Genomic DNA, 21,775 nt, shown 5'->3' on the forward strand with positions numbered 1-21,775 from the left:
CACAAGAAATATCCCAGAATTTCACACATGCAAATTGGTTGTCTGACTTGAGTCCTTCTTTCAACCGGTAAGCACAATCAATGTGAAATTATCAAAGTAACCTAATTATTTCTGTGTAGTGTGTACTTGTATAACATAACATGTCAAACACTTGTTATTTGCTGTTTTATTTGCATGATAGTCATAAAAACCAATGCACAAAAACAAATAAAGTAAGAAAAGTAGATTGTTTTCATTGATTGTGTTATCAACCCATAAAGGAGATAGCTCAAAACTGTTTTCAGCAAAAATAATATTTACAATATTCTAGGTTGAGTTTAAATAAGGGCGAAAGTAACATGAGAGAGTTCTCTTTTGCAAATTAAAGTGACAAGATGCATATTCAATCGAACTTTTTTACACTTAGACGCTAGATAACATCGCAACCTAGCGATTTATGACCAAAAAGTTCAACCATACTTGCATCTTGTCACTTTAATTTGAAGAAGAGAGAGTCGATGAAGAGAACTCTCTCATGTTACTTTCGCCCTTATTTAAACTCAATCTAAAATATTATTTTCTATAAAATAAGGGAATTGCGAATCGCAGTAAAAAATTCAAAATCCTTATAAATTGAGCATTTTTGAAAAAAATGGTAAAAATAGCGATTTTTTGATATTTTAACTTTTGCCAAATATATGAAATCAACTTTGATGACCTCCAAACATTGTTTCCGGTATCCAGAACTATGATTTACTGAGATTGATGTCTTTTATTTCTTTTATTTTTCAACTCATATTAGCATTTTTTGGTAAAAATACTAAAAAACGTTTATTTTTCATAAAATCGATGCGTGCAACCTCTAAATATTTTTTGATTGAGTTTTCGTGTATGGAACTATTGTTACTAAGACCCTTATATATTATTCTAAGGGTGAGCAAGTTAACTTTTTGACACTTTTTCTAATTCGGGACACCCTATTGTATACGCTTCCAAGAAAGCACTCGCTCAAACATGTTTTTGCTTGGGTGGTTTCTTGAATTTTGAGGACGCTTTTGAAAATTGGATTTTCAAAGTCATATTGAAAGTCGCATGGTGTTACAAGCTACCGCACGGTATGGCTAAACTAGCAGATTATAAAAATTGAATCTTCAGGTTTTTTTTTCACAGAATATCAGAATTTATGCCATATTATCATATGCAGAAATTTTTAAAATATTACATCGGAGAAATTTTGATTTTTTCATCTTTTTTTTATGCATGAAATTCTCATTTTTGACAAATTTCTCTCCCATACAAAATGTATGGAACAATTTTCACCGATTGAAACCTTCTGCAAATGAAAATATAGCTTGAATACTGATGTCTGGTCGAAAGAAACCCGATGCACATTCAATATTTTATAATCTGCTGGTTCAGACATATAGCGTGTACCGCCAATAAACACCCTTCTGAGGTTCTCTTCACGCTTATGCATTGATTCCCTCTTCTAGGGTACCTCTTCCCATTTCATCCCCTTCCTAATCCCCATCCAATGGGATTGATTATCGTTTAAACGGAAAGAAGGAATGAAGAATCCGTATCAATGACGGCTTCAGAATCAAATCGAGCTAGTAGCAACACTTACCAGTAGAAATGCGTACCATATTTTGCAAAAGACATTAATTTTTTAAGTGATCTGGATCCTAAGATCGAACAAGTGGAAAAGCCTGAATATGCACATTTTAGCGCTACGTTTCTGTTGAGTTATGTAGCCAACATTCTACTTTTTGTGCGCCGTAATGTCTATGAAAAACTTTGCAGGAAACATGAACTATCAGAGTGGTCCACCAAACCGTGAAATATTTTAAATGCGCACGTTGCAGAAGAATTGCGTACCAAATATTTCATCATTTGAGAGCCTTAAGACTTCTGAACAACTTTGCTGCAGTTATAAACTTTCACGGTGGTATGGATCATGAGATATGTACATGCGAAAATGTTATACATACTTTGAATGCACACTAGCACCACATTGCGGTAGAATTGCGTACCAAACAAGCCAGTTGAGAGCCATGAGGCAAAGAATAAAAATAAAAAGAATGCCCTCTCTTGCCCTTTTGTATGTAAACGTCAAGCGACAAGACAAGTGCCGCTCTCTAAGCGTATCAAGGTGTAACAGTGTTCGTGATTTATCATATTGCTTTTTTCACTGAAAATTTTCCTTGCTTCGCTGAACAACATGACGTTTTCTTCCAGCGAAGGCTTACGCGATACAGAAAATCGCTGAATTTCACACTAACACTGCAGAAAATCTGTCAACAATAACTCAATACACATGCATTTTCAGCGAAAATATCTATTTGCGTGACAACAATCCACTCCCATGCCTACTGGGCGGCCGCCGTCAAATATCAGGATTGCCAACTGTCCGGCGACTGCTGTCAGTTTTCTTTGTCGCCGAATCTGGCGCTGGGTCTTCGGCGCGGAAACCCAAAGGTGGGAATAAAATTTTGGGGTTTGCGCGCAATAAAAGAAGGTGGTGTGCGCATGTGTTGGTATCTGCATACAATCAGTAACGCACATTAACGCATGAAGGTTGAACTTTCATCCGCAGATAGCGCTGCGATAGTGTCCCCCGAGCATCAGCGGAGTGGGCATTCTTGATATTCTTATTCTTTGCATGAGGTCTCAAAACAACTTTGCTGTGGTCTGGATCATGAGATAATCACAAGATATACCACGCATCAACAATTAAACCTACTTAATACCAGAAGTCATCTAAATACTGCCGAAGACCGCAACTTGATAGAAGCTATAAATTTCAAGATATAGTGTCTTGAATTATGCGATTTTCAGATGATGGCAAACTTTTTCGGGATGCTGCAATATTCAATCAGGGTCGTCGTGTTACAATAGGACAGATCTGTGAAGTACTAGATTTGTAGTAATGAGCTGAATTTTTGTATGGTGAGAAGGTCAATTCTCCGTTTCTGCAATGAAATGGTGCAAAAAGTGTGGGTATTATGATTCCTTGCCTAATTTTATGCTGTTTGAGCAAAACTTTGGGTAACAGTGTTGTTGTTTTCTCCATTTCTTGCAACATAAACAACAAAGTTATCCAAAGTTTTGCTCAAGCAGCATTAAATTAGACAAAGAATCACAATACCCACGCTTTTTGAACCATTTCTTTGCAGAAACAGAGAATTGACCTTCTCACCATACAAAAATTCAGCTCATTACTTCAATTCTAGTACTACACCGAACGTGCCCCATTGTAGATGAAGATATCCCATGTTTATGACGGGTAGCACTTCACCTGGTGCCACTGCCTTATAATGAAAAATAACGGGTTGTATGTTTTTCAACTCGATATACTGCCCCCACTCGCATAACAGTCCTATCTTTGCTGGGTTTCCTATTCATATGGGACTGTTATGCGAGTGGGGGCAGTATTATACTGATATTGCGATACAAGCAGAAAAAAGGCTTGAGTATCACTGCTAAGAACTGCTGATGAGTTTTACTGGTGTATAATTGGCGTTTTCAGTATTTCGTCAGGAACCACAAACTTTTTTGTCATAACAGTACCTACTTTACTGTAGCAAATTTGAGAATTATTTTTATATTTCCATACTCTAAAACCGAAATATGTCTTCAAACAATGTATAGTAACTACTAGCTATTATAATATATCTACAAAATTCGCTGCCCTATACACAATGGGGTTCCCAACAACGGCCCTATCCTAGTGCGGTTTCGGTTTGTGTCCATCCACGTAGAAATTCCTCGTCGCCTGCGGTAGCTGCAGTTCCATACCTTCCAGCTCTTTGGTTAGCACTATCTGGCAACCCAGTCGGGAGTTTTCCTTCAAAAATGGAGCCATGTCTAGTAGATCGTCTTCTTTTTCCTCCGAAGGTGGCAACTTGCTCCCGTAGTCCCCCAGGACGTACACGTGACACGTTGTGCAGGCTAGCGAAGCCTCACAGGCGCCCTCCATTTCGACGCCGAACCGGTGGGCTAGATAGAGGACATTGTCACCTACTTTACCTCGAACCGGCATTCGCTTTCCGGTTTTGTCGATGTAGGTGATGTTGACCCTGGAAGCATACGCAAAATTTAGTCATCTCGAAGATGATTCTTGCCTAGTAGCTGGTACTTACACTTCATCCTCGCTTTTTGGATCCTGCCATTCATACTCTCCATGCAAGAGATCTGAAACAATGAATATCTTTTTATCATACAAATTTCGTAATATGATTTCGATTTAGTCACAGATCACATCATACTGCGTGATTCAATCAGTAAGCTTACATCGTGAGAGATGAACATTGCGAGGAATGAGTAAGCAGTACCAGCTGCTGTAAAGATTCTGAGCCAAGTATCGTGCACTGGTTGAGATTGACATTGTTGAAATTGATTCTATGGTGCGTTTATATCTACTACTAAACTATAAAATAAAATGAGTAAACGTCCTCGAGATAGTATACGCACTATCTCACGAATGACTATCGAAACTGCGGATTGATACTGATAACGAGTTGCGAGGCGCTGCGAATCAAAACCGTTCCGATCCGAAAGCATTGCGAATTTGGGAAGCAAAACAAACTCGGAAGAGAAAAGGGAAACCCTTTCGGTGACAGTTTCTAATGCTAAACTTTTCGTTAAGTTTACTGTTCCACAGACCTATTATTCCTACACGGAAAAAATGGAATGAGCCATTTTACGAACCGACATTTGACCAATCCAAATTCCTGTGTAGTAGTGGTTTGTGTTCAGATTTCCCGTGTTAATCTATCTGTAAGAACTTTGTAAACATCTTTTGTTCTCACGTATATGGATAAGCTTGCAGTAGGTTTCGTGAGACTTTTTTTGGACAACTCAATGTTGATGTTGATATTGCTTTTTTGCACCGAATTCGACCCTCTGTAGAAATTTGTTCACACCACAATATGTTCCCACCAGTTTTAGCATACATTGGTTCGTTTCGCTGCTAGAATTTTTCAGCGTCAGTTACACTTTTTGGATGGTGCATGGAATAGGGCACTGCACTGTTTTGAATTTGTATGGGGGTTTGACGTTTCTTGGCCTTGTTGTTGACAAAATGTCTGTAAGAGTGAAAGAGATGGAATGAATTTCATGCAGTGTCCTATAATCGGTTTGTTTATTTACTACTTCCTTTGGTGTTTGACGTACTTAAACAAATCAGGCCAAACATTTCAATAGGTCCTATCTGCATTTGAGAGGCTCTTTTTGTTCACTTTCTCTTTCAATTATTGCAATGTAATGGTACACTTTTCAACTATTTTTGCAGTACAATTCAAAAGACGATTGTTTTGTCCATCGTTCAATGCAAGGAGACAATCATAATACAAATATACAGCTGAGATATTAACGAAAGAGAGGGAAACCAAAGAGAGCCTCTCTTCTGCAGATAGGACCTTTAGACATGTTTGGCCTGAAATATTTTAAATTGTTGAACATTTGCACAAAACGTAATCGCCCAATGCTAAACATACTGTGTTTGGCCGGGCCGCCACTAGTTGACGGTAGTGAGCAAACGTCAAACAAGAGCAAAAATGATACCAGCGCCGCGAGTGATCAATCGATCTACTACTGAATATTTGAATCAATCGTTAAAAATGCGATCGATGGGAGGCGATGAGAGTGTGACGTCTGTTGCTCCGTGGTGCATTTTTATCAAACTTTTTAGGCGTACCAAAAAAAGTGTGATAGTCCAATTTGGGATGTAGTCTGCAATACATAGGGTAACCAATATAATTTGGACCCCCATGTATTTTGGACCCTTTGGGTCGTATTATCACAACTTACACAGGTTAAATGATGAGATGACGGAAATTTTCAGAATCATTCGCTAAATAAGATTGCTCTGCACGGGCAGCAATCATTTCCTCACTGGAAATATCCTTATTTGTCTTGAAATTAATTTTTACCAATCTCGTCATCCGCGCGAGTGTCGCATCATGTTTACAAAAAGAGATTGCGGTGCTGTGGAAACTTGCAGATGTAACCAAAAACGTTTATCATTCTAGCGCATTAAATTCGCAAAGTTCGTCTAATCAGCCTTTGTCAATCAAGTAATTAGGATGTGATCCAGCATATTCAAGCGGCAAATTCGTCCAAAATAGCTTCAAACGAGTTCAAACACCGAGTGTCCAAAATATATACTGAAGAGGGTCCAAAATATATTAGGGTGTCCAAAACAGAGAAAACTGATGCTTCAAAAATCAGTTATTTTCATCAAATTTTCAGCCCGAAATGACCCTGTGGGTATTTTTAACGGACAGTGGAGGGTTTTACGAACATACTTACATCATCATTATGTGTAAATACCCTCTGAATCTGTTTGGTTTTGACTTCAATTCAAATTAATGTCCTCTAGGGGTCCAAAATTCAACCGTTACCCTATTTTCGGGCCGCCACCAAACCGGACGTCGCGACGCGACCCAACTCGCGACATTTTTGAATCATGTCAAAAGTAGTGCGCATCGCACTGATCGCACTAGATGCGAAACAGTTGCGACACTTGTGGACCCAGAAAATTGCATTTTTTTTAATGTCTGTCCTGATTCCAACCGGATAGACAATATTTTAAGGACAGACTTAATAGAATCTCAATATGGCCGCCACAATGGCCGACTTTGGCACCTACTCACGATTTTGAGGGCACAAATCTCTTCGTAAACAAAACCAGCGCACCTGAGCTTTTTATTTTAAGCTTATTACAAGTGAGCAAGAACAGAATAATAAAATGCATTGTTGTTTGAAGCTTGCTTCTTGAGATTTGTGCGTCTGAAGTTTTGATGCACTGTTGAACCGGGATTTCAAGACGTTTGTCCTTAAGGGACATCTATTTTACGGTTGCGTTTGAATTGGGTTCTTTAGGGGTATTCAGATTATTCCATAATTGGATTCTCCATCTAAAAATTAGTCGATATCCAAAATTTCATATTTTTTGGTGGCCGGGAACTATTCTTAAAATGCATTTAAAGTTTGTATGGGGAAAATTTTTTGTTCGGGACGAACTGTCATTTTATCGAATGAACTGTCATTCTATCCACAGAAATTAAATTTGTTTTGTTTATTCAACCATCAAAACAAAGGAATTGGATCGCAATAAAATCACGTTATACTCAGAAAAATGAGCTCTTTCGATTAGGATATAGCAAATAGCAATATTTTATTCACTAAACAACCCAATTTGCGGTCTCCTTTTCACCTTAATTCAAATTATCGAGACAAATCAGCACAGCTCTACGTCGGAACGACTTCGTTAGGTTTTTGACGTTTCCTTTTGAGCTGATGGCGTCTTCCGTCACTTTTTCCTCTTTTCGTCTTCCATGTTTACTTCTGTACGGAACGTCACTGCGGTTGGAGGTGTTTCTCTTTGTGCGTTTGCGAGGGCGCTTTTTAATTACCTTCATCATCAAAAATTCATACAAATTAAAATAAATTAATTCCATCGGTGGTGGTTGCGCGTCCGGTTCGATAGTGTTGCTTCGGGAAAAAGTGCGTTCATTGGTTTGGCCGAAAAGCGAGGTGTTTTCGTGAGTGAGTGTTTGATTGCTTTTGGATTCCGGTTCCTTCGTGTCGCGCGAACGCCTGTGACCTCTTTCAAAATGATGCAGCAACCCGTCTCCATCAAATCGGAACCGGACTGGAATGATTTGCTATTGCCAGAACCGGATGCGAGACAGTATGGAATGCATCCGCAGCAGCAAATGCATTACAACCAACAGCTGCAGCCGCCACAACACCATCAGCTATCGCCACATCAAATGCAGCAGCAGCAAAGCCAACAACAGGCAATGAGAAATGGCAATCATCCTGGCGGCTTGCAGCAGCAGCAGCAGCAGCCTCCTCAAAATCCAACTCAAAATCAACAGCAACCACCTCAGCAACAACAACAGCAGCAGCAACCGTTGTCCAACGATCCGGTGGACAATGAGCCGCTGGACATTATCGAAAATGTTGATTCCGACGACAATGACTTTGCAGAGGCGGAATCGCTCACTCTGCAGCAGTATAAGGTAAGTGGTCCACATACGGATTCATTATACCCCAAAAAGCATCCCAAATCGATTACGGACGAGCGGATTAATGCGGTCCATGTGCCCATTTTGACCTTTTTGGTCCAGATTGTGGGTTCAATCGAGAAAAACTTCCAGCCTGCAAACATAAAATTAATTATCCCTTGTCCGTCCTGGTACGCATGCTCCCACCCGTCGTCGTCTGCCGTGATGATGGCATCAATCTCTCCGATCCGATCCGGCTGGCTGTGGTGTCTCACGTACACACCGACCGTCCTACCGATGATGGTAATGGCTACAAATACAACGACACGTACGCACGTGTAAACAAAAGGCATTATGCCAATGACATAGTAACGCGTTTGCGGGCACGGATGCGTTATAATCAAAGGGCTTCCTACACGGAACCAGAAATCAACCCAAATATAGATTCTTTTCACTCATATCGGCTCTTCCGTACGAGAACCCAAATTTGGCTATACCGCGTTAAAGCTCTGAGTGGGTTGTTTCCGTTTGATCTCGGCAGAAAAGTGCAACCCATCGCAAAGTTCTTTCTACCTAGCGTAGACTTTCGAAGTACCCTAGTGGGTTGAAATAAACCCACTTTTGGGTAAACGGCAAAAAACCCAAATTTGGCTTCTCGCACGGACTCGCTGCTTCTCCTTTGTTTTTGACAACATTGCGAGCGGGAGAGCGAGGAAACAACCAACTGCTGGGTAAAAAGTTCAAGCGGTTTACTTATTTTTGCGTTCTTTCAACGTATTTTTTAGGTAATCTGTTTTTTTTTTCGTGTATCTCAGACGTTCAGCTTTGCGGGTATCGCTCCCGCGCACGTTTCGCATGGCGCGTCACTATGACAGCGCATTTACAAGTGCCGCCGACGCTCAAGCTGTCTTTCTTTATTATTTACATTAGCTATCCTCATTTCGCCATCCACATCTCTCTAATGATAGTTTCGATTCGATTCAATTTCACACAAAAGCTGGATTTAAGAAATTTTAGAAATATACCTTCTGTGAACTTCCGGCAACTTACGATCTTCTTCAGGGCACGTCCATAAACTACGTAGACGCTGGGGGAGTCTGGCCAAAGTATACGCTCCATACAAATTTCTAAAATTTTGTATGGACAAAAGTCTACGAGGGGGGAGGGGGGTTTCTGAGATGGCCAAAAATGAGCCTATGTAGTTTATGGACAGGATATTTTCTAAAACCTGGTGAACTCAAAATTGGCTTAAAATATTTTCCTAATCAAGTGAATTGTAATGCCAAGTTTTTTAAGAAACCCATCATGGATCACCAAACAAATAAAACAGCGAAAAATACCCAAAGTCATCCTGTTCTAACGATCCCAACGCATGGAATATATACGCATAAGAAGAAGTTTTTGAACTGGTCTACTTTAAAATGCCTTTGTCATAAAACTTCAACTATTTTCTATATGGGGTTACATACCTTGCGGGGATCGGAAAATTGAACTCCTGTTATTGGATGATCTGAAATTCTGTAAGTATATTAGTTAGACAATACACATTCCAAAGTTCATAAAGATTGGAGCACTAGAATTGAAGTTACAGTACAGTGGTCCACGAACCAGATTTACGAGGAAAGATGCATTCAGCGCCTTCAAATGATTTTTTAGACAAATATGATCTTCTCCGACATAGGTTCCCAAACTTTCAGGTCGCGCGACCCCCTTTTGCCAGCAGACGTTGTTTTTGCGACCCACTATAGAAATTCCTTTTACAGTGATATATTTTACTGTCCCTTGCGACCCCCTGAATGAAGCCCAGCGACCCCCTTGGGGGGTCGCGACCCACAGTTTGGGAAACCATGTTCTACGAAGTTGTTCCTGATAATAAGGCCCTCTTTCCAATGTACATGAAAATTATATTTTGAAAGAAATTGGAAACCAAACTTTTACAGTGTCGGACAAAACAAAAGACCATCAGCCATTTTTCACACAACATGGTTAAGTTTGACGATTTGATGCTCGGTTTCTAGTGAACCGATTTGGCTAAAATTTTAACAGTCGCAATGGACGTGAATTTTGATTTGTATTTAATTGATTGAGTTCTGTTCACTACATCAAAAATTACAGATATACGAAACTACAAAATAGTATTTAGGATCACTTTCAGATTGCCATTATCAAAGTATCTGATGGTTGATTGATAAACAAATACTAAAAAACGATGCCATTCAAACTTGGGTATATTTTTATTGAATTGACCACAAATAACCATCATAAAATTCTGGTTTTATTATTTTGTCACGCCGTATATTTGTAACTTTGGAAGTAGTGAACAGAAATAAATCAATTTCATACAAATCAATCTCGAAATAAATATTCTCGTGATTCCATGTCGGCTATCAAAATTTCAGCCAATTCGGTTTACTAGAAACCGAGTACCATATCGTCAAACTTTGCACTTTTGTATGAAATATCAGGTATCAGGTATCAGAAGACCGGCTCCAGAGGCACGTTATCCTCCATTTGGGACATTTGTGCCATCGCCAAATTAATAGCCTATTTCATCATCTACCTGAGGGAAAAGTAAGGAAATAAGGATAAAGATGGGGATAAGGACAGGTAGGGAAATAGGAAAAGTACCCTGGACGAGGATACTAACGCATAAGCGTACCACAATGGTTCAAACAACGCCCTGAAAAGGGCACTGTAATAACGCGTAAAGCGAAAGAAAGCCTATAGCTCTTTACCACAGCGGGTTAAGAACAACAGAATATCCTGAATATTCAGGTCTCTGAAGTCAGTTTCACACTTATTAATGTTTACCGAATACTCGGAAACGCAGTTGCGCAAAAACTGGACCGTCACATATCAAATGATACGAAGTTCCATAATCGGATTCATAGCTATCACACGCAAATGAATCAGCTTGCTGAATATTCGCCATGTGATAGCTGAGTCGGCAGTGGCCAGTCAATGCTTTGACCAGAACGCTGCAATTCTGCTTTGACAGATTTGTAAGATACCTTGCCACCCTTGGAGATGACTTAGTACAATACAATTTGGTTTGACGACATGACTCCAAACTATTCCAGTATTGTCTGTGTTGGGTAGCAGCCCAGATGTGAATCTGAAGCTTTACCCAACACTTCGATATCGGAACAGCTGGCTCGATATCGGAACAGCTGGCTGGAAGTCATGTGATGCTCCAGTGCGAGCTAACTCATCAGCCAATTCATTTCCAGCGATGGAAGAATGGCCAGGCACCCATACAAGGTGAACAGCGTTTGCTGAATTCAGCTCCTCGATTTGAGTTCGACAAGCGATAACTATCTTCGACCTGGAGTTGGCCGAAGCAAGTGCTTTAATAGCAGCCTGACTATCTGAACAGAAGTATATTACTTTGCCCATTACGTGCTGCTGAAGTGCTGATTGCACTCCGCACATAAGAGCAAAGATTTCGGCCTGAAAAACGGTGCAGTGTCTACCAAGTGAGTAAGACTGATACAACCTTAGCTCACGAGAATAAACACCAGCACCTGCTCGACCTTCGAGAAGGGAGCCATCAGTGTAACATACGATGCCGTCTGAAATACTTCTCTCCAGATATCCAGATGTCCACTCTTCCCGGGAAGGGAATTTCGTTGAAAATATCCTATATGGAAAATTACAAGCAATTGTAAGATCACTTGGAGCAAGAACAATTATGTCCCAATTCACCAAAAGTGGAAACAACGAGGTGTGTGCTGATGTGCGGTTCACAGGAGTTTCCTCTAGTAGACCGAGTACCCATAGACGGTAAGTGCAAGAAAGTGCTTCTTGTTTGAGATGAATGTGTTGTGTAGTGGAGCAACGTCAAAGAGAACCTCGATCGCTGCCGTGGGAGTTGAAGAGAACGCTCCAGACATCGCCATTAAGCACATTCTTTGGAGATGGCCTAATTTTGATTGGATTGTTCTCACTTCGCCCTTTTGCCACCACACAAGACATCCATATGCCAATATGGACGAACAACAGTTGTGTAAATCCATTTGATATACTTGGGTTTTAGACCCCAAGTTGTACCAAAGGTTCGCTGGCATTTCCCGACGGCCATACAGGCTTTCTTGATTCTGAACTCACAGTGAGGCGTCCAGGAAAGCTTGGAATCAAGAATGACTTCAACGTACTTTACCTGTTCAGTCACATCGATTTCAGAATCGAAGAGACGCAAAGGTCGAACGCCAATACGATTTCGCTTTTCTGTGAGAAGAACAATAGATGTTTTACTCGGATTTACCGAAAGGCCATATTGGCGACACCAACCCTCAACTACCTGAAGGGCGCTTTGCATCAAGTCGAAAAGGGTGGTGATACACATACCAACTAACAATGTTAGGTAGTCGTCGGCAAAACCATAAGTAGGAAAACCGCTATTATTGAGTTGCCTCAATAGCGTATCCTCTACGAGATTCCACGAAAGCGGTCACAAGATTCCCCCTTGGGGGCATCCACAAACATTCAATTTCCTAATCCCTGCTAGACGCAAAGTCGAGAAGAGATATCGGTTTTTGAGCATTTGATGAATCCAATTGTAAATCATTGGAAATATACCATGACTCCGAGCGGCTTCCAATATGGCATCGATAGGCACACATTGTCAAAGGCAACCTCGATATCTAAGAAAACACCCAAACAAGATTGATTTCGAGCAAATGCTTTCACGATATCGTAAACAATCTTGTGTAAAAGAGTCACAGTGGACCAGTGAAGATAATTGTTAGACAAAAGAGGCACAAAACAAGCAACAAAGAAGGCGCGACGATTATTCTTTATCCCTACTGGTAACAGATAACATGATCTCGAAATTTTTTGTTGCAGACAAAACGGAAGCTGAATTTGTTGCGTACTTTTCAACTCGTGAAAAATCAATTATTACTAACCCAAAGTCAAAACTGTTTGATGATAGAGCTTCACCAGAGTTGCAGTGTTTACCGACTCGAAGTTACCGTTCAAAAATCGCAATGCACGGCTTAAAAATCTCTAAATTCGTGGTGTACGATGTTAATCCTATTATTTTCAAGTTGGGACAAGCTTATGTCGCATCGGGTGGATTGTCGCAACAAATACAGATTGTGACATTGTCATTATTGTTGCGCGATGGTTGAATATTGATTCACTGCAGTGGACTTACCAGATTGGTAGGCATGTTGGTTTACATGAAGAGGCACGTTGGCCAGATGAACATCACGGATGTGATGATCCACAACGCGTTCTAAGCATTTCAGAAGAGAAGAGGTCAAACTGATAGGTCTGAAATTCTTTGCTTCTTCATACGACGCACGACCCACTTTCGGAATAAACTTCACAGTAATATCCCGCCATGATTTGGGAATATACCCTGTAGCAAAACTGCAAACAGGTATTTTTTCAAAACATGTTTGAAATGATCAAATCCCTTCTGAAGCAAAATAGGTTAAATCCCATCTGCCCCAGGAGATTTGAAAGGAGCAAAGCTATTAAGTGCCCACTCAATCGATTCTATAGTAACAATACTGCGAACCGAAGCCAGGGAATCGTAACTACAAGAAAAGACATCAGGTTCATCCGAAGATGTAATATTCACACATCCAGGGAAGTGTGTGCTGAATAAGCATTCCAGAACCTCCTCATCAGAGGAAGTCAGATCGCCATTTGGCAAACGAAGTTCGTTCACTTGGAAATCCTTAGATTTCGCAAGGATTTTATTTAACCGACTGACTTCACTCAAACTGGAAACATTTGTACAAAGGTTTTTCCAGCCGGATCGTTCAGCAGACCGGAGAGCTTTCCTGTAGGCCTTGCGAGTCGACCGGAAAGCCTCCGAACCAGCCGAACGTCGGCTGTTCCAACTCTTTCTGCATTGTTTCCTGAGTTTCGCCAGATCAGAGTTCCACCAAGGGGTTCCTCTTGTGATCTTCACAGACCGTAGAGGGCATGCTTCTTCAAAAGCTTCCATGATAAAGATCGTTGTAGTATCCACGACATCATCTAAATCACTCGGAGTGTCAATGGATGGTGAGTATCCATGAAATTTGGCCGCAATCAAATCAGTAAAAAGATCCCAGTTTGTTGACCGGGGATTCCTGAAACGCAATGTTTGTGAAGTAACATTTAAATGTTCAAAAAGATGTAGCGTTGGTCAGATAAAGATTCTTCATCTGACACATGCCAATTGGTCAGCTCGTGACTAATTCTACTAGAGCAAAGCGTCAGTGATGGCATACACCTCAGAGCGCTAAGTGAGAAGATAAAAAAATACACATTACACACAGCCTGCATGATGAGAAAGAATGCGTGTAAAGAATTATCTTCTGCGTGGTCCGACTGCACGCGCTCGGCATCGTTGTCGCATCGCGCACGACGGTGAGCGCAGGAAAGCAAGAGAAAGTACAGTCCAACACACAGCTCACATCACAGCGCTGCGCTACTCTGTACTGCCGAGAGGCTACAACTTACAGCTCAGTCAGCGCAGATGTGTAGCACATTCCCAGAAATGAGCAAAGCTCACGCAGAAGAAGTTTGAGCTCTGCGACGTCTCGCGCAGCTGGTGTGGTAACTTACACATTCGCACTCTCACGCAAAGTTTTGCGGCTGAGCGATGTGTGTTTGTTGCCGGTCCACATTCGTAGCAAAAGAGAGTGGCGCTCATTTTATTGAAGATGTGTACGCAGAGCTGTTTATCAGTGTATCTATGCCATCTCTGCAAAGCGTTATGTCTAACACTTCCTCTCTAGCAGATACCATGAAGGTTGGGCGGTTGCCTATGTTAAGTAATGCAAGATCTGTACTAAGTAAATAAGTGTAAGTATTCCATCAAACTGGAGCCTCTCAAGTTAATGCCTGAGCTTCCCCAGATGATATGGTGAGCATTAGCATCACTGCCAACAATTAGCGGAAGGCCTTTTGAAGTACAGTATGTGATGACTTGTTTGACAGGATCCGTAGGGCATGGTTCATCATGCGGTAAATAAACCGAACAATAGACGTATTTCCTGATGAGGTTTCCAACAGATACATCAATTGTGATAGCACATACATCTCTGGTGATTAGTTCAGAAATGAGTGTAGCAACTATTGCGTTGTTGACAAGCACACAGGTTCGAGGCATGACACGCGAATTTGCCATTCATGTTTACTGAAAGTAGCAAACACCGGGTTCACAAGGTTTCCTAGATAGAAATTCCCCTTACGGAAGTAAGGTTCTTGGACCAAGGCCACTTGGGCTGAACCATTTTGCATAAGTCTGTAAAGATTGATTGTTGCTGTTCTTTTATGCTGAAGATTGATCTGAGCTATCCTAACCGTAGCCACTACCCAAACTAGGCAAGATTAAACTCTTCGCAACAACAGTACAACAAAGAACAGCAGCAACAAAACCAGATCGGTATCGATTGGAAAACGCCAAAGGCGAGGATACACAGAATACACTGTGTAAATCGCATAATGCGAAACCATATAGGTGAAAATTTAAACTAATTAACAACATGTTCATAACCCCACTACAGAAAGGCAGCTGATTGTCTCGGAGAAACACAAAGTCCACTGCACCATTGCTCCGGTTAGCGCAGTAAGGGCAACATACTGTGGAGGGCGCTCCGGTACTCCACGGGCTCCGTTTGCGGTTAGGTTTTTATTAGACCCCCCTAGCCATTCATTCCTAGGCACGGTAAGCATGAAGCCGCATCACACCATGAATTAGGGGTCACCTGTTGGTGGACTCTTACCACCGGAACAAGCGGCCCGTAGTGTTATTCTTAGCCAATTGAGACAATCGCTAGCGACACTACACAGCTATCTAGGCTGATCGAGAAAAGAAGTTATTATTGATGATCAACTTCAACGGGCTCAAACAGCCACCAACAATGTTGCAGCTGCTGTTGTGGCTGGGGGTCACGGGAAAATAATGCACTGAACGAAAATTACTTGAGGGATTCCGTTTGAAGTGCATACCTCGCATAACGTGTGAAAAAGCCAGGGTTCTTTTGGTAAACAAACTTATTCCTATTGCGCACAGCTATCAGGAAGAACACACCATAGACAAACAGACGTAACACTCTTCAAAACGGCTTGGCACATGCGTTTAACGATCAATGCAAATTTCATTTGATTTGCGCGATCGTTCCACCAGATGCGCTAGTGTTCGATCGCTTTGACGTTTGCCAGTGTACACGTTGCTGAATGATGCAAACGAAAATTACAGGCAATTTGTGTAGTAGTGTGCGTGTCAGCAAAACGTCAAATCGAAATCCATCATGGCCGACAGTGTCGCGCGCGGTTCTACCAATTTATTATGTAATGCCAGGATGTTTTCTCAAAGGAATCAATGGCGGAAACCCCAAAAAATTTCTCTAAAATTCTTTGATTCAAATTAAAAACCAATCTGAAAAGAATTTCTACAGATTTCTTTGAAGGAATTTCTGCAGGAGGTTTTGTGTAAACTTTTGTAGCGCCCATTGAGAAGATTTGTGCAGGAATCCTTTGGGGATACATGTGTTCATCCTTGTAGGATTGATTTGACTTTGATAATTTCCTGGAGGCATCTTTGGAAACGTATCTTGACAAATATCCTTGGAGAAGTTCTTGAACACTTGGAGAAAAAGATTAAGGCCTTACTTGAATTATATTATTTAATTAAATCATTATATTAATTAATTATTACTGGAATTACATATTATATTATATTACATATTATATTATATTGAACGAATTGTAAAAAAAGATTTGAAAAAAAACCTAATAAATCTTTGGACAATTATCTACAGCAATTTTTTTAAAAAATCATTTGTTTTCGATCGAGCTGAAATTTTGTACAGTTGATATAGGACCAGCATGAAAAGTATACTAGAACGAGATGTTTTTTTTTTCATTTTTTTTTTTCATTGCTGCTGCATACCCTGATAGACAGTATTGTCGTTTGCGTAAAGCTCTTACCAACATGCATGTGTCATAAACCGATTCCCAACCGTCATTGAACGATTTCGTTCGGCTTCAAATAAACGATTGAAAGCTGGTGGCATCGAACGTGTTCGAAGTCTGCTTACTGGCAAGAGATTATCTTTTACGAGAATGAAACGACTTTATTGTAGAGTTTTATACATTTTATCCAACGGAACACAAAAATAAGAAAAGCGATTTCGTGTGCTGTTTCTCGAGGCATGGGAGGGAAGCAGTCGTAAAATTCCAGAAAGTCATTCGATGAAATAAAATAATATAAAAATATGCTTTGCTGTTGGCTTCGGTAAGATAAACCTAACAGCGGACCGCTGTCGACGACGACGCTATGTTATTGTTAATACAGCGAGTTGCTGACTCGTTGTTGGTCTGGGGTTCGACCTAGAATAGCGGCCATAACAGTATAAAAAGAATAAATGAAAAATGAAAATAACCGAATAGCGATGGAAAAATATAATAATTATACTGGTAGGGCATCGACACAGCAAAACACGTACACTAGTATGGGACAAACATCAAATTCTCGCTCCAGTCGACTTATTCGATTCCATTTAGGTCCCATATAAACTGTGCAAAATTTCAGCGCAATTGGTGAAACTATAATTTAGCGCAAGCGGTTCAAAGTTTTCATAGGATTTACTATGGGAAAAGTTACACTTTCAGATAAAAAATCCCAGAGGTCGCCCTTTGTCCCCTTAATTCAAATCGATCAATGCTCCTTGTAGAAAAATCATTTTTGAAACTTTCCTTCGAAGACCGCAAAACGATTGGATGCTTGTGGAAAAAGTTATTGATTTATTACCGATTAGTGATCCAACGAGCGGCTTTTTGTTTTGTTTTATTAGCAGCACTGTAGCTGCTGCCTTGGCTGCTGCTGTTTCTGGGGGTGGTGATGCCTCCCGCCACCCCATGTAACAACGGCAGCAGCAGTGCTGCTGATAAAACAAAACAAAAAGCCGTTCGTTGGATCACTAATTGGTAATAAATCAATAACTTTTTCCACAAGCACCCAATCGTTTTGCGGTCTTCGAAGGAAAGTTTCATCAATGTTATTTCTACAGGAAGCGTTGATCGATTTGAATTAAGGAGACAAAGGGCGACCTCTGGGATTTTTTGTTTGAAAGTGTAACTTTTCCCATAGTAAATCCTATGAAAACTTTGAACCGCTTGCGCTAAATTATAGTTTCACCGATTGCGCTGAAATTTTGTACAGTTCATATGGGAACTAAATGGGATCTAAAAAGTCGACTGGAGCGAGGATTTATTTTTTCCATACAAGCGTGTCCCATACTAACGTACACATAGTGCGACATTAAGACAAGCAACGGCGACACAACGGCACGTCCGTTTTGGTAGTAGAGAGCTAACGACAAAACGGAGGGGAAAAGCAGGGAAAGATCTTAAGTCGGTCGAGAAACAGCTTCAAATATAATAACAATAACAAATGAATGAAACGAACTAGCATAGAAAATAGAAGACGGTTCATCGTCTGGCTGCTCTGGGTACGGATGTGTGGAATTGTAAATTTTAAGATTTGTTTTTTTTTTGAATTAAAGAAGCTTACTGTGAAAAAAAAACACAAAGAAAGTTATGCATGTGTAATGGGAGATTATAGTTAGAAGGCAGAATAGTACGTTGAGTGGATTTGAAAGTATGAACTGTGGAAAATTTCAACGTAATCGGTTCAAAGTTTGCATACGATTTACTATGGGAAAAGTTACACTTTTAGACAAAAAATCCCACAGGTCACCTCTTGTCAGCGTGGTTGTGATACAATTAAGTAGGGTAGAAAACGCCAAGTGCTTTAAAAAATTTCACATTGCAATCGCTCTACTACTGTCATAAATAAAGTTATTAGGAATTTCTGGAGGAATCCTGAAATTTCTGGAGGAGTTCCCGGTGCAATTACTGGAAGAATCTTTGGAAAATTTACTTTAAAACCCTGGAAAACTTCCCTGGATGTGGAGCGGACCTGGTGTGATGGTTATAACACTTGACTATCACGCCGAGGACCTGGGATCGAATCCCACTCCCGACAAACTCGCAAAATGTGAGTTCTTCCTTCGGAAGGGAAGTAAAGCGTGGGTCCCGAGAGGAACTAGCCTAGGGCTAAAAATCTCGTTAAAACAGATAAAAAAAAAACTTCCCTGGAGGAGTTTTTGAAGAAGTTCCCGGAGCAATTCCTGGAGGAATGTTTGGAAAAAAAAAATCCTGGAAGAATCATCGGAGGAATCCTTGGAGTAGTTCTTGAAGAAGTTTTAAGAAATATCCCTGAACGAACTTCTAAAGGGATTCCTGGAAGAACCGCCGGAGGAATTCCTGCACTAGTCCCTTAGAGAATTCCTGGAGGAATTTCCGGGGAACCCTCGAAGGAGCCCCCGAAGGAATAACTGAAGGAATTTCTGGAAGAATCCCTGGAGAAATTCCTGAAGGAATCTTTGGAGAAATACAAGGGGTAATCCAAGCAGGAGCCCCTGGAACAAACCCAGTAGAGAGTCCTGAGTGAGTCATAGGAATGGAGTAAACCCTATAGGAATTCCTGGTGGCATCCCTTGAGAAGTCTTGAAGGAATTCTTAGAGATAACCTTGTAGGAAGTCCTGGAATTTCGAAGAAACCCCTGGAGGAATCCATAAAAGAAATCCTGTAGGATTCTTGGAGGAATTCCTAAAGGAATGCCTGTAGGAGAAATCTTTCGTGAAATTCCTAGAGGAATCCCTGCAGGAATCCCCGGAGAAATCACAGGAATATTCCCTGGTGAAATTTCTGGAGGAATCTCTGGACGAATTCTTGAAATATTCCAGGATGAGTCTCAGAGAAACTCTGTGAGCAGTTTCATAGGAATCGCTAGAGGATACTCTGGAGGAAGGTCTAGAAAAATTGCTGGAGGATTTTCAAAGGAATTCCTGGAGGAAGTTCGGGAATTTCAGAAGAATCCCAGTAAGAAATCCTTCAGGAAGTTTTAGAGGAATATCTGAAGGAATTCCTTGAGGGATCCCTGGAAGTATCGCTGGAGAAATACATTCAAAAAAACTTTGGAGCGATTCCTACAAGAATCACTGGAGTAATTAATGAAGGATTTCCTGACAAAATTTGAGTAAGTTTTGCTGGAGGAACTCCCCGGAGAGAGTTCCTGGAGAAATCCTCAGAGGAAAATCCTCAGGGCAACTAATGGAGGAACTTTAGGGAATTCCCCAAAAACGAACTCCTGAGGGATTACCCAAACGGAACCTCGTGCGGAATTCACAAAGGGACATGCTGGGAGAGAAAAAATCCTGTTGGAATCTTCAAAGCGAATCCCCAGCGGAATCACCATAAGGAATTCCTAGAGGAATATTCACAAAGAATCCCCAAAAGGAACTCACTGCGAGAAAGAATATCCGGTGGTGTCCCCAAAGAGTGAAATCCTAGGAGGAAATTATCGAAGGAATGCCAATAATGAGCTCCCCGTGAATCCCCATAAGAAACTCTTAACGGAATCCCGAGGAGAACGATTTCTGCAGGAATACTTTTTGGGATTCCTCAAGGAAGTGCTCCAGGAAATCCTCCAAAGACTCCTCCTTTATACAAGAATTCTCCCTTCAGGAATTCCTCCACAGACTCCTCCGAAAATTGCTGCAGGAACTTCTATAGGGATTTCAAAAGAGAATCCTCCGGAAATTCCTCCAAGAATTCCTCTAGAGATACCTCCAGTAACTCTACCCCCAAGAATTCCTCTAGGAAATGTTTCAGGGATTCTCCTAAGAACTATTCCAGAGATTCTTCTTGAAATAGCTTCAGTGATTCTTCAAAGAATTCTTCCAGGAATTCCCACAGTAATTCCTACAGGGGATTCTCCCTAGAGTTTTCCCAGGAATTCTTCCAAGACTTCCTTCTGGCATTCCTCTAGGGATTTGTCCAGGCTTTCCTTCAAAAATTTCTCTAGGAATTCTTCTAGGGATGCCGCTTGGGATTCCGCTAAGCGTTCATCCTAAAATTCCTCCAGCTAGCTATTCTACCAGGTATATAACAGGAATTCTTCCAGGAGTTCCACAAGGGACTCCTCCAGTGATTTCTACATCGATTCCACCAGGAATTTCACCAGATATTTTTTAGGTATTCCTGGGGGAATACTTCAAGATATTTCATCACAAATTTCTCCAGGGATTCTTTCCAGAATTCCTCTAGGGGTTTTCCCACGAATTTCTCCAGGCATTCCTTCCGGAATCCCTCCACGCATTCCTTTAGGAACTCCTGCTAGACTTGCCCCAGAAATTCATTCAGGAATGCTTTCATTAGCTCCTTCAAGAATTTCTACAGGAATTCCCCCAAAAATTCCAACAGGAATTCCTCCAAAAAAATTTCCAGGAATTCTGCCAGGTATTTCCTCCGGAATTCCTCCAAAGATTCATCCGAGAATTGGATTCTTCCTGAGAATTCACAAATTATCCAAGTTTTCCTACAGGAATTCCATCAGGTATTCATCCAGACATGCCGCCATTTCTCAAGGGGTTTTTCCCAGATTTTCTGCACGAGAACATCCAGTGATTTCTCTAGGCATTCTTGCAGATATTCCTCCAGGAGTTGATCCAGGAGTTCCTCCTGAAATCCAGGTATTCTCATAGGAATTCCTCCAGACATTCCTCCAGGATTTTATCCAGCATTGCTTCCAGGAGCTTCTTACAGAATTTCTTCAGGAATTTCTCCAAGAATTCTTACAGAAATTTCTCTAGGAATTCCTCCAGAGATGCATCCAGAAATTCTTCCAGAGATTCCTCCAATAATTCCTTCTGGCACTTTTCCAAGTATTCCTTCAGGAATTCCTCCAGGCAATCCTGCAAGTATT

General features: G+C 40.9%; 2 protein-coding genes across 2 annotated transcripts in view; one reads left to right on the top strand and one right to left on the bottom strand.

The window, feature by feature from the left end:
• Positions 1-3,444: 3,444 nt before the first annotated feature.
• On the bottom strand, positions 3,445-4,546 carry LOC109405170 (adrenodoxin-like protein 1, mitochondrial). Its single transcript, XM_029879382.2, has 3 exons — positions 4,273-4,546; positions 4,122-4,173; positions 3,445-4,058 (listed from the first exon to the last, which is right to left on the bottom strand). Exons 1-3 carry the CDS (start codon positions 4,364-4,366, stop codon positions 3,707-3,709), a joined length of 498 nt encoding a protein of 165 aa, XP_029735242.1. The 5' UTR covers positions 4,367-4,546; the 3' UTR covers positions 3,445-3,706.
• A 2,786-nt stretch (positions 4,547-7,332) lies between these two features.
• Positions 7,333-21,775, top strand: part of LOC115253635 (putative mediator of RNA polymerase II transcription subunit 26) — a 95,892-nt gene continuing 81,449 nt past the window's right edge. Inside the window, exon 1 of the mRNA XM_029879332.2 lies at positions 7,333-8,009. Within this exon, the coding sequence (XP_029735192.1) occupies positions 7,599-8,009 (411 nt within the window). The 5' untranslated portion in view covers positions 7,333-7,598. The remainder of the gene's footprint in view (positions 8,010-21,775) is intronic.

Source organism: Aedes albopictus, chromosome 2, assembly GCF_035046485.1.
Source record: "Aedes albopictus strain Foshan chromosome 2, AalbF5, whole genome shotgun sequence".
Taxonomy (NCBI): domain Eukaryota; kingdom Metazoa; phylum Arthropoda; class Insecta; order Diptera; family Culicidae; genus Aedes; species Aedes albopictus.